Source organism: Recurvomyces mirabilis (genome assembly GCF_035927965.1).
Source record: "Recurvomyces mirabilis strain CCFEE 5264 chromosome Unknown scaffold_2, whole genome shotgun sequence".
Lineage (NCBI taxonomy): Eukaryota > Fungi > Ascomycota > Dothideomycetes > Mycosphaerellales > Teratosphaeriaceae > Recurvomyces > Recurvomyces mirabilis.
The window spans coordinates 1,157,361-1,169,521 of NW_027041936.1; the positions used below are offsets into that span (position 1 = coordinate 1,157,361).

Genomic DNA, 12,161 nt, shown 5'->3' on the forward strand with positions numbered 1-12,161 from the left:
TCATCTTTCTCTTGCGATGCTGGGAAGGATGATATGAATGGGTTGTCATTTGAGGGTGTTGTGTGGTCCGCTCGTTGAACTGGAGTGCTGCTGCTGAAGGGTCGGCATTGAGAGGGATCTATTGGTCTTCGTGATCGAGTGGACTGGCGGGCTGCTGAGCAGCATATTCGTTTGAAGGGCGCAGCCATCGTATGTGTCAAGCAGGTAGTGTACGTCTCTACATTTATGTGATCTCTCCCGATAATTCACCTCCGGCTTCCGCGAACTATATAGTCCGTGCTCAAAGTCATATGCAAGTCCGGCACACCATCCCCCCACCCCAACAGCGACTGTGAAAACATGAAACAATGTAGACTTCCCTATCCTCTCAGTCATACTGCAATGGCTTCCTCAAAAACCTGTTTCGTAACCATAGGCGCCACCGCATCCTTCGCCGCCCTCATCAAAGCCGTCTTATCGCCTCGCTTCCTTACGGCATTAAAAGAACAAAGGTATGATGAACTTCTTGTGCAGTACGGACAGGATGGCAAGGAGCTGTTTGAGACGGCTGTGAAGGGTGTGCAGAGTGTGGGCGGCATCAAGATCCATGGTTTTGGGATCGATGAGAATGGGTTGGGGCGGTATATGAGACAGGCGAGGGGGAAGGATGGGCAGGAGGGTGTGGTTGTTGCTCATGCTGGTATGTTGGATCGATATCCATTTGTTTGGCGATTTCTATGCTGAGATACAAGCGATCAGGTTCCGGTACAATCCTCGAAGCTCTACGCATCCAAGTCCCACTGATCGTTGTCCCCAACTCCGACCTCCTCGACAACCACCAAGTCGAGCTCGCCGAGGCACTCTCAGAACAAGAATACGTCGTTCACGGACATCTCGACAATCTACCAAAGGCACTGCAAGACGCAGAGCAATTGAGGACACGACAAAAGCAGTGGCCGCCACCGAACAGTGGGGTGCACAGACAGAGCAAATCGCAAGGCTTGAAAGGCGTGTTGGACGAGGAGATGGGTTTCTTGGACTAGAGTCTTGCTTGGAGAATATTTAGCGAGGACGAGAGTATACGAGATACGATGTTGCTAGGATACGCAACGAGACGCTGGGAATGATCGAGTTGGGTATGTGCCGTCAAAACCACGATAGGCACGAGTGATTATCTACGCAGTGGCACGCAGCCGAGCTTGAGTGTGGCCTTCTCGCTTGAGCGTCAACGATGATCATGAGCATGAACTATACTATACATCTCTACATTTCACATACTCTCTGCATGATACGGGTAGACTGATGAAGCATTGCTTGTCATTTGGGTCGGAAATGGATTTCTGCCTTTTTTAGCAGTATACATGATACCCTGTTGACCTCACACCATCTGCTAACGAACAACAACTTTCATCACTCCGAGCACGCAGCCTTGCGGCGCGGCTCAAGGAGGACACAGAATAAGGAAATCCCAAAAACATGCCTCAACGCCAGAACCCGCTCAGATCGCAGCACATGCGCGAAAGCAAACCATGTCTAGCAGACCAGTGCGTCCCAAAATCTCGGGAATGCACCACCGCAGCTGCCCCATCGATGTGCCATCGCTCCATCAATCTTCCTATTCCCACTCTCTTTTCCACTTCTACCTTCATGCATTCGATCACACGTAGGAACTTCTTGCCAGGATCTTGTCCCTGTAAACAAAGCCAGCGTCTCAAGCACAAGCAGAAGATAGCAAGCCTTGATATTCTCCAGCATCGTGCCATAGACATGCGAGTAGCGAGCCCAGCATCTTGCAAGAGCTTTCGTACCACGCGTGCCATTGACGGGGATAAGTAATGCCAGCAGCAAGAGCGATGGGTCCACTGCCGAAGCAGAGAGCATGCTGCTTGCAGTAGCCAGCATGAGCACACCACAAACGACAGCCAGCATACTGTCGAGCCCAGTGGCAGCGCCGGGCACAGAGGCCTGGGTCTGGCGGACCCGTGCCTCCCTGCCATCTTGCTCTTGCTGCACACGACCAAAGTGATCCCGGCGTCGGAAAGTATCGCGCTTCTTGTGCACGTACACGATATCAACGTCATCCACACGGGTAGTCGTGCCTTCCACCGACTGTGCTCTCTGCTGCAATTGTGGCGATGCCGCCACCACAGCGCGACCTTGGCCGTCCGTAGCAGAGCTGCTGTGGGCATTGGTGACAAGTTCGCGGCGCGGTGTGCTAGCCTCAGGCTTCACAGCTATGTGAGCTGCTGGGCCTGGGTTCGCCCAAACATCCAGTCGAGAAAGGTTGCCGCCGCTGCTACTACCAGGTGGCGCAGTATCTGTCACGAAACCGTTATGCAGGTTCTTGAACATGGTGTCCTGATCTGCGTTTGCGACGAGCAGTTGGCGACTAGTCGTGGTACGGCCCGGATCACGGTCACCGGGTATAGGTCTAGTGTAGTTGTCGGTATCGAGCCGCTGGTACGCTCCGCCGTTGGATGCACCAGATTGTAGCGTCCTTGGTATTCTTCTCTTAAGCATGTACAGCTCTGCACTCGGGCTAGTAGCCCTCTCGATGCCTTCGCCAAGGGTGAAAGCAGGCCTTCCTTCATTACGGGCTGGGGACTCTTTTTCAAACAGAGATCCGCCTTTGTTCAATGGCACGGAGGTAGATGCCATTTCCATACCCAAGCCTCTCGAAGCTTGCTCGTCAGAAGACAAAGCAGGAGAAGTCCTCGAAGCCTTGTAGCCTTCACGTTGTTGCTTGCCAGCATCCGCTATAGGGTCTTTGGCGTCCAAAGCAGAGAATTTGTTGAGGAGATTCTGCTTCAGACCAAAGTAGCCTTGTGGATTCGAGGCTTGACTTGTCGCCATCGGACCACCATTGTGAGCAGGCTGTCGCGAGTGCGCGACGGTGCTGATCACATTGGACATCCTGATGAGCTGTAGCGAAATGCGCGTCGGCCCGTTGGATTGTAGCACTCTGCCAAAAGCCCGGACTGCCTTGGCTGTGCCTGTCACAGCCAGTACGCTGGACGCCCACGAAGTCCGTTCTTGCCTACGGATACTGTGTCCCGTCTCGGAACCGCCAGTGTCTTCGTTGACAAGCGCAGCTGATAGTGCCTCGTGAAGGTGCGCAGTGTGCGTCGGCTCGATCTGTCCTGTACGCAGATGCTCCCAGAGCATACGATTGCCGCTCGGCGATGGTCCGCCGCTACCACTTGAGCTCTGCGAACTGCTTCGAGTATTGATGGTCGAGAACAGACGATGCGGGTGGAAATCGCTTCTGAGGTGATCGGCTTCGAATTGAGCGTTCACATCTTGTAGTTGAGCTGCATTTGTAGCACGAGCTCTTGCGTGAGCAAGCTCTATTTCGTGTTGTGGTGTGTCTTGTACGCCCCAGTCTGCTTTATCGTCAGTTTCGCAGGTGCCGAAAGCATATGTGGCAAACTCACCAGATGAGCTACCGTTTGTAGCCCAATCCGGCTGACCATCAAATTGATATTGATGGTCAGATAAATTGTTTGTAGAAGCGCCAAGAAGGTGGTCGAAATTCTTCTGCTGATCGTACTGCATGTAGTGGAGGGGATCCTCCAGATCGTTGGTAAAATTATCGAACAGTTGGATGTCTGCCGCGAAATGATCGCCAAAATCGAGGTCGTCGAAATTGACCAAGGCTTGCTGTATGTTTTGGCCCGTGGCTGCCGCTAATGTTTGTCGTGGCTTGGTAATCTTTTGCTTGGAAGCAAGCGTCTCCATCTCCGGTTGATTATGCGAACACTTTCTTTTCCGCCGGGAGCAAGAATCGCAGGCCTTCACGATCCTGCGCTTGCGATACTCAGCCTTCTCCGCCTCGGTCATCCTCCGACGCACACGCTGCTTTGGCTGGCCTGTGGTGGAGATGCTGAACACCGTCGTCATATCCTCGATCGCAACAGGAGAAGTCGAATCAGCTGTAGAAGGTGCCGCCACAGAAGGTGCTGTGGAGTACTGCCTCGTGAGTGGTGGAGGTGCCATAGGTCCAGGAGACATGCCGAATATTGGAGTTGCGAGGTCCAGGGTCTCCGGACTGCTCCAAGTAGAAGAAGTACCAGAGGACGACATGGATGGCCACGTCTGCTGGAAGGTTACTGGCGTGGTTGCAGCAGTTGGTGCGAACGCAGGCTGCATCTGCTCGGCCTGGCGCTCCTCCATGAGGAACTTGATCATGGCATCCCGCATGCGCTCGGGATGAGATTTGACATGTGGGAAAGCTGTCCGGAGCGCATCGAAGAGCTCGTCGGAATCTTTCGCAGGATAGAATACTGGTGGGGAGGTAGGGTCGTATGGTTTTCCCGGCACAATGCGGGTGATCACGTAGTTGTCCACGGGCGTGAAATTCATGAAGTTGTCGTTGAAGTGGGCCATGGCAGATTTCTGTCAAGGTGCCCGAGAAATCCGTAAGATCCAGCCTACGAACGAGTCGTGACTCTGAATTCGGCCTCGAGGTATCGATAGTCAGGATCCCGTGGTAGCAGTGGGTTATTAGTGGGGCTGAAGTCTTCCCGTGGTGTCGGTCGCGATTGCGGTTGCCTGCTGTGTGCCGCTGGCCGTGTCACCGCAAGGACGAACACTTGATGGTACTCAATCGTGCGATTGAGGAAGCAAAAGCCTTGCCGTCAAGGACTGGGGCGCGCAGCGGTTAAAGGTTGTCCTCAGAGTCACCGGATTGAACACCGAGTCGACGCTTAGGGACACCGCAACCGTGTGGGTAGGGATGTTCAAGTCATCATGACCTGAGGTATGTGTCACGATCTGGAGTTATAGGTCACCTTGTGGTGATAACCATAGCACGATAGTTACGTGGCTCTAACCTTGTCAACTAGGAAGTCTCACGTGATCAGCTTTCCCATCAGGCGATTATGAGCACTCATGGCGATAAGAATAATCAATCATTAGGTCGTAGGCTGTCCTTCAAATCGTGACCTATGACCATATGCCCTGGAGACTCCGGCATCCGTATGTGGGGAAGGTGCTGCGGTTCGTGGCTTAGAAATGCTTTGACCACTTGCATTGCCATTGTCACCATGCCACTACATTTGTGATGTGCCCTGGAGACAACTTGGTGGTGTTCACAAGACATTGTACATAGGCGAAACAATGAAGAAATCATGGTCCTGGCTAGCAATGCGTGCTGACCCAGAACACGAACAAGGGCGTCGGAGTTCGAACGCTAAAGAAAGCGAACTCCGCAGTTCTACAAGAGGGCGGACGGCAACGCATTATCACTTCACACTAACGCACTCTTCAACAACGGCATCAGCCGCTAATAGTGAGGAGACGCCATTGCATGACTCTTGCTCAAACACTTCATTGGTTGCATGGCGCTAGGGTTGATGCTTGGTGCTGCTGCTCTATGCTGTCATGATATTGGACGTCCAAGAACAGTAGGTACTCGGATAGTTTTCTTCATACAAACGGACGAGCGTGCCTCATCATTCTATCACTACGTCAGGGCATCCCGCTATGCCACCATCATCAAACAACGCCCACAACGCCAGTCTGAGCTTGTATAGCACATGCAGTCTGGCAAGAGAAAGTAACCTAACCTTGCTGTCTCTTACGCTTGCCGACCTGTGCAGAGAAACCAGTCTTGATAGCCGTGACGGATCGTCGAGAACCGCAGGAGTTGCATGTGACGAAGTAGAGACGATTCTCTCCCTTGTTGAGCTCGGTGTCGGGGGAGCGGCATGTCTTGCATGTCACGTATTCCACTGAAAGGTCGTTAGCACATCATTCCAGAAACCAGTATTAAAGACCAGACTCACCAATATATCTCCTCAACACGTTCTCAATTTGCTTCTGCTGGAATCGACCCTTGATCACCAACCGTCTGCTACCGTCCACCGACCCACTCGTACCCAACTCAGCAAACAGAAACTGCGTCACATGCTCATCCGTCCTCTTCATCCTCTTGCAAATCTCCGCAATATTCGCAAAAATCGTTTTCTTGTTGCCTTCACGCAGGCACTGAGGAGGCGGAATCTTGTAGCTTTTGCCGCCACTCGATGCAAGATCCGGATGGCTGTCGTGGAGGAGTGTAAAGAAGCGGTGGAGAAGACTTTCGTAGTTAATGGACGCCGTGCTGTCGTGGGACCAGACGCCTGTGCCCTCCTTGAGGTCACCGTCTTGGAGACCAGTCTCTGCTGTGGCTGCTTCTGGCTCTTCAGTCTCTGCGCCTTCTTCGCCTGCTCCTGCTTCAGCGAGCTTGGCTTCGAAGTCGTCTTCGGGCGCCTTGGGCTTCTTCTTCTTTTTCTTCTTGAGGGCACTCAGGTCTAGTTCGCCATCGCCCTCTGCTTTCTCGCCGTCCTCTCCACCTTCTTCATCTTCCTTCTTCGGCTTCTTCTTCTTTTTCTTCGCCAGACCTGCGAACATGTCTGTCATTTCGTCCACTTGCTTATCGTCGCCGTCTGCGCCATCGTGGGTGCCGTTGGTTTCTGTGACTTCGCCGTTTTCGTCGACAATTGTTTCGCCATCAGCGAAAGCAACACTCTTGCGAGGTTTCCGCTCGACTTCTGTGTCGGCCATGATTGTGGTTGTTGGATACAGAAAGGAGGCAGTTTCCAATAATATACGCTCGTGTGCCCCGCCGCTGATGACTCTCGTGGTAGAAGTGACTCAGCGCAATTTCTATGGACTTCCTCAGGCAAAAAGCGGCCACTTTCCGCGCTCACTTGAGCCGCATCTAAGCTCCTGGATCATACATGTATGTGATGCGTGGAAAGGCGATGCGTTGAAGAACTGTATAACGGCGATAGCTTGCTCCTCTCCGACACCCCCTCCCATCCCTGCCATCACGATGTCCGAGCCTTCATCCTCCTACGCCGAAATCCCTACGCCATCCATCGAAGAAGTCGACTCATTACCTTCATCTGACGCTGGCTCCACAACATCGGGATCACCATCTGAAGATGAAGAATACTCAGACGCAGAGCGAGAATGGCGCGAAAGCTTACAGCAGCTCGAGCTGTTATTGACAATGGTATTGGTACCATATCTGGGAAAATACTTTGGCAGGAAATGTGCCTATTGGGGTATGTGAAGCTCTTGGAGGATGCGCACCGTGATGGTATACTGATGATACTGTAGGCTGGGCGAAATTCATGGAGTGGAACTATCCTGTGTCTGTTGAGATCACGAACCCGACAGCTTTCAAGGCTGCTGGTGCTGTCGAGGCTGCGGCTTCATTATGACTAGGACGGCTGGCGAACATTTATGGAGGCCTGGCTTGAGTACTTATACGGCCGGACAGACGATTTCGACACAAAGCCTATACCGTCGGGCCTCCATGTGGTGTGGAAATCTTGTGTGAACAACCACAGAAGAGGCCTCGTCCACCGGACAGGTTAGTTGCACCTTGCGGGCTCGCATCCGAAGACAATGCTGCGGCTCTACTCAGGCACAACGCTGGCTGGCCCGTATCATCCGCTGCCAGCCCTGTGTGCTCACTCGCCTGTTTTAAACCTGACATGGCCGCAATGACACATGCAGAGGACGATACGACTAGAGTCCTCGTTCCCACTCAATAGACCTTGCCTTCTGATCGCGCCGAACCCAAGCACGGGACATTAATGGCTCACTCGCCGCAGTAACCTCGGATTGATCACAATAAGCTATTACGTAGGTAGCAGCATCGTGGGACTGGTCTTCCGAATGGATGACAGCATACATTCTCGGCCAATTGCGGTTGCCCGTTTGCTGAATCTCGATCGCCACGATTCCGCTGTAAGATCTTCACTACGGCTGGCACGCGATGTCATCAGGACAATGAGAGTCGAACGTTCCGCCCCATTGGAAGAGCCATCAGAAGCGGCCACGGATGGCACGAACAGAATTCGGTGCATGATCAAGCCTAGGTGGCGTATGTCAACTATCTCGACTAGCCGCAGAAGATCTGCACTCCGCATCGGACTCAGCTAGCTTACAGTGGCGCAACAGATATCCTTCTCGCTGCCAGACGCTTCTCTGTGGGTAGACGAATGCCCCTCGTACCAGAGCGCTCTGTACCGCGTCTCGACTGTAAACCCTGTAGAGATCACACAGCTCGCAGCTGGCGTACGGTGCATACTTCAGCTGCTGTGACTCCCCACCTGCCTCCTGTTCATGTAGCTCTTTTGCGTGAATTCCTTACATCATCATGTCATGTCGCACGCCCTGAGCCAATTGGGCAATATCCTCACAGTCGTAGATCCCCCTCCTCCCGTACACAGTGTCATCGACCATCATGTCTGGGGTTCCGATCTTGATTGCGGCCCGAACATCCTCTTCGTACCGAGCAGAAGTAGCGCTAAGCTTTAGCTTACACTTTTCTAGTGTTTCGTGGATTCTCCACGTAGAGAAGTCACACTTGCTGCCAAGGCCTGTCAGAACAGCGGGGAGGGCGTTTAGAACTAAGGTGTGGCAAACATCCACGACTCTTGTCGGGTACTTTCCGATGTGCTTTGGATGGTGTACAGTGTTGCACTCGGGTAACAGGTTGTTCATGGCTCATGTATGCTAAGCGCTGATCTGCGCATGCTTTCAGTCCTCCTTTCAGAACTTGCCAGCCATCATGCCAGCCATCTTGGCTCTACACCAGGAACCATGAGCACATAGTATGACGGCACTGACCGATTACTTGATCCACATCTCCCGGGACACTCACACGTGCAATGGATGGTGCGACGCCTAGAAACATCGGCTAGCCAAGAGACCCTGGACCGCGCCCGACTTCACTCTTCAGCCTGTATACCCGCGACGATCACCATGGCAGCATCTGCAAGTCGCGCCCGCTCGAGAAGATGGCGTGCGGACATCAGCAAAGTTTTTCAACCCATGACCCTACCACACACTGCACGCAATATGGGACTAAAGCTCGGATTGTTCATTTAGTGGTGGAAAAGAGATCGTGGACGGGCGCGTCAATGTGTGCCGTCAGTGGCACTACTATGGACTACGATCTTTACTCCCGTGCCGAGGGCGTCGCAGGTATAGACAAGATGAAGAGATGCTAAGTTCTACGTAAGTGGTGAAGCATATAATAGCTACGCGTTGCCTCCACCTAACGCCTCTCATCCTCTCCATCGAATACCATTTCATCATCACTACTCGAGGCACGCACTCAAAACAATTGTACTCAAGATGTACGGTCTATTTGCTCTAGCAGCCTCTGCTGGCGTCGCCAACGCGGCGGTTGCCACCCTCACAGCACAGTATGCCTCCTACGCCGGGTCCGGCACCCCTTATACCGTCAACAACAATTTATGGGGTGAGAGCTACGGATCGGGATCTCAGACTACCACCGTGGACAGCATCTCCAGTTCCATGGTGGCATGGCACACCACCTGGTCCTGGTCTGGTGATAACAACCAGGTTAAGAGCTACAGTAACTCACAGGTGAGGACGGCTTGAGGAGGGGAGTGTTTTTGACCGGACACGAAGCTCACCATGATATCAATAGCTTACATTCACGAAGAAGTTGGTCAGCAGCATCAACAGTATCCCGACTTCTGTTCGATGGAGCTCCAGCTCTAGCAACATCAATGCAGACGTTTCATACGATCTCTTCACTGCCGCAGACATTAACCACGTCACATACTCCGGCGACTACGAGCTCATGATCTGGTGAGTCCTCCTACAACTGCACATCACTCATTCTCCACATTAATATTGACATAATGCAGGCTCGGAAAGTACGGCAGCATCCAGCCCATCGGCTCCGTGCTCGAGACTACCACCATCGGCGGCCAGTCGTGGCAGGTATGGGGTGGTGGTGGAAGCCAGTACACTTACAGCTTCGTCGCTACCAACTCTCCTGTCACCTCGTGGAACGGCGACATCAAGGCCTTCTTCACGTACCTCACCTCAAAGCACAACTTCCCTGCAACCAAGCAGTACTTGATCGACCTGCAATTCGGTACTGAGCCTTTCACTGGCTCGGGAGAGACTTTGACTGTCAACAGCTGGTCTGCTAGCGTCAACTGAACTCACACAACCAAGCAGGAAGAGTTCTTGGCTGGAGATGTTGCAGGGCAGAGACAACCACAGATTGTCCAAATGACATGACTGTTGTGTGTAGTCAAGTAGCTACAGTCCATACGATCAAGACCTTCTCTGCCAGACTCTGTCATTCTTGCATGGATCGAACACTATGAAGTGAAGGTTCCATCTTTCATGCACATACTCTTTACATTCTGTTAAGACACAATGTAATCGTGCCAGACAAAGTGAGCGCAGATTGATATGAAAGTATCTGCTTTGATCGCGATCGCCCTTGACTGTTTGAACTTCTTCCGCCGTGGGACTGGGCTGCCACATCACCGACACGATGCTAAGATTCGGGCTACATTACCTCTATACCGCGATGGCTTCACGGACTGTTAATGTTGTACATTGCCAAGGAAAAGGATGCTGCTGTAAGCGCCAGGAAGTGCTCGGCATCGTCGGCTGGGCGCTTCCTCCAACATGCGTGGGGCCAATCGCAGCTGTCAGCGCCATGGCCTCGCAGACGTGGCCTGCAACACACATCAGTCTGGTGTGATGTATAGTAAGAAAGTGTGTAAGTATAGTATAGTTCCCTTCCCTCTCTCATCTTGTCTGTAACACATCTGTGTACTTGCACTGTCAAGAAGCCCTCAGAGGACGACCTGGATAGCCAACCGAACCTCACCACCTGGCTCGACGATTATTCGACGCGAATAGCACTAAAAGAGCTTCGTAGGAAGGTAATACTAGACCAAGATAAGTTGCTAGAGAGCAAATAAAGGCAAGATGGCGACTGGGCAGGCGCAGTACTACCCACGTAAGTCGTGCTCCTACCTTACGAGCTCATAGCCCCACAGCGACTGACCAGTGTGTAAGCCCCTCCAGGTGGACAAGCAGCGCAGCAACAGTTTTCTCCTCCCCCAGCAGCATCAGATCGTCAGCAGAGCTACTTTCCTCCGCCTCCTGGCGAGACCCAACAGTCATCTGTCCCGACTACCTACACACCACCACCACAGCACTTCGCTCCACCACCTTCGATCTCCCCACCGCTTCCAGACGGCAATGTTGGCAATGCTCTGAGCTCATATAATGGTGTCTCGCCACTGGCAACGCAAGAAGAGAAGGCACTACCATACTACCCTGGTCCACCACAGCAATCAGCACCATCAGACAAATCCCGAGAAATGGAGCCAGAACTGCCAATGTCGCCAACGCGGCCTTTTAACACAAGCAGGCAGTCAACGATGCCAGGCGGTGCACCTCCACAAGGCCACTTTGTAGGCGCGAGTGCAACGATAGACGACGTGGGAACTTTCAATGGAGGATCATACCGCATCAGTCACCGAGACAGCAACACGATCATCACAATCCAACTGGCGATAGGCTGCCCGTTGACCGTAAAGCCTGGTCTCATGATTGCCATGTCTCCTACAATGACGCTGAAAGGCAACTTCAAGTTTGGCATGAAGAAGTTACTAGTCGGCGGCGAAATGGCGCATAGCACTTACACCGGCCCTGGGGAGCTCCTGCTCGCGCCTCATGCCATCGGCGATGTTACTAACATTCGTCTGACTGGCAACGAATTGTGGTCCGTCGGAAGAGATGCTTTCATGGCGTGTACACAAGGGGTGACCAAGGACTACAAGGCCCAAAGCTTCAGCAAAGCCATGTTCTCAGGAGAGGGCCTATTCGTGTACAAAATTGGCGGTGTTGGTATTTGCTGGATACAGTCCATGGGTGCGATCATCCGGAAAGATGTAAGTCTACAAACGAGCTTCGTTCAAGCTTTGCGGTCTCAAGCTGATACCTCCCGCAGCTTAGGGAGAACGAGAAGTATATCATCGACAACGGCCACCTCGTTGCGTGGAATTGCAAGTACGTCCTCGAGCGTATTGCAAGCGGCGGAATCATCAGCAACCTGAGCGCGGGCGAGGGTCTGGTCTGCAAATTTACTGGTACGTTTTGTATCGACCAACATCTACTGCGATCGCTTCCTGACAGTGAATTAGGTCCTGGCACCGTCTTCATGCAGACACGAAACCCAGCAGCATTCGCAGCGTACATGATGGCGCATCAGGGCGCTTAGGCAGGCTCTGAGCAACGGCGTTCCATGAGGCGTAGGCCGAGTTTTCTGGGAATGTTGTAGGCATCGGCGATATCTCAGACCCTACGAATGGCTCATCCTTATTTCATTAGTAGGC

General features: G+C 52.7%; 6 protein-coding genes across 6 annotated transcripts; 4 read left to right on the forward strand and 2 right to left on the reverse strand.

The window, feature by feature from the left end:
* Nucleotides 1-381: 381 nt before the first annotated feature.
* Nucleotides 382-1,022, forward strand: ALG13 (N-acetylglucosaminyldiphosphodolichol N-acetylglucosaminyltransferase catalytic subunit alg13; the record flags this gene model as incomplete). Its single annotated transcript, XM_064833913.1, has 2 exons — nucleotides 382-679; nucleotides 739-1,022. The coding sequence occupies 2 exons, from the start codon at nucleotides 382-384 to the stop codon at nucleotides 1,020-1,022; spliced, it is 582 nt and encodes a 193-aa protein (XP_064698874.1).
* Nucleotides 1,023-1,512: 490 nt separating this feature from the next.
* On the reverse strand, nucleotides 1,513-4,365 carry LTS14_001205 (uncharacterized protein; the record flags this gene model as incomplete). The annotated part of the gene is made up of 2 exons (XM_064833914.1): nucleotides 1,513-3,362; nucleotides 3,414-4,365. The coding sequence occupies 2 exons, from the start codon at nucleotides 4,363-4,365 to the stop codon at nucleotides 1,513-1,515; spliced, it is 2,802 nt and encodes a 933-aa protein (XP_064698875.1).
* Nucleotides 4,366-5,541: 1,176 nt separating this feature from the next.
* SUI3 (translation initiation factor eIF-2 beta subunit) lies at nucleotides 5,542-6,525 on the reverse strand (the record flags this gene model as incomplete). Its single annotated transcript, XM_064833915.1, has 2 exons — nucleotides 5,542-5,711; nucleotides 5,766-6,525. 2 exons carry the CDS (start codon nucleotides 6,523-6,525, stop codon nucleotides 5,542-5,544), a joined length of 930 nt encoding a protein of 309 aa, XP_064698876.1.
* A 271-nt stretch (nucleotides 6,526-6,796) lies between these two features.
* LTS14_001207 (uncharacterized protein) lies at nucleotides 6,797-7,190 on the forward strand (the record flags this gene model as incomplete). The annotated part of the gene is made up of 2 exons (XM_064833916.1): nucleotides 6,797-7,031; nucleotides 7,087-7,190. The coding sequence occupies 2 exons, from the start codon at nucleotides 6,797-6,799 to the stop codon at nucleotides 7,188-7,190; spliced, it is 339 nt and encodes a 112-aa protein (XP_064698877.1).
* Nucleotides 7,191-9,117: 1,927 nt separating this feature from the next.
* On the forward strand, nucleotides 9,118-9,960 carry LTS14_001208 (Endoglucanase-1; the record flags this gene model as incomplete). The annotated part of the gene is made up of 3 exons (XM_064833917.1): nucleotides 9,118-9,372; nucleotides 9,437-9,600; nucleotides 9,660-9,960. The coding sequence occupies 3 exons, from the start codon at nucleotides 9,118-9,120 to the stop codon at nucleotides 9,958-9,960; spliced, it is 720 nt and encodes a 239-aa protein (XP_064698878.1).
* Nucleotides 9,961-10,746: 786 nt separating this feature from the next.
* LTS14_001209 (uncharacterized protein) lies at nucleotides 10,747-12,046 on the forward strand (the record flags this gene model as incomplete). Its single annotated transcript, XM_064833918.1, has 3 exons — nucleotides 10,747-10,777; nucleotides 10,846-11,717; nucleotides 11,777-12,046. The coding sequence occupies 3 exons, from the start codon at nucleotides 10,747-10,749 to the stop codon at nucleotides 12,044-12,046; spliced, it is 1,173 nt and encodes a 390-aa protein (XP_064698879.1).
* Nucleotides 12,047-12,161: the final 115 nt, after the last annotated feature.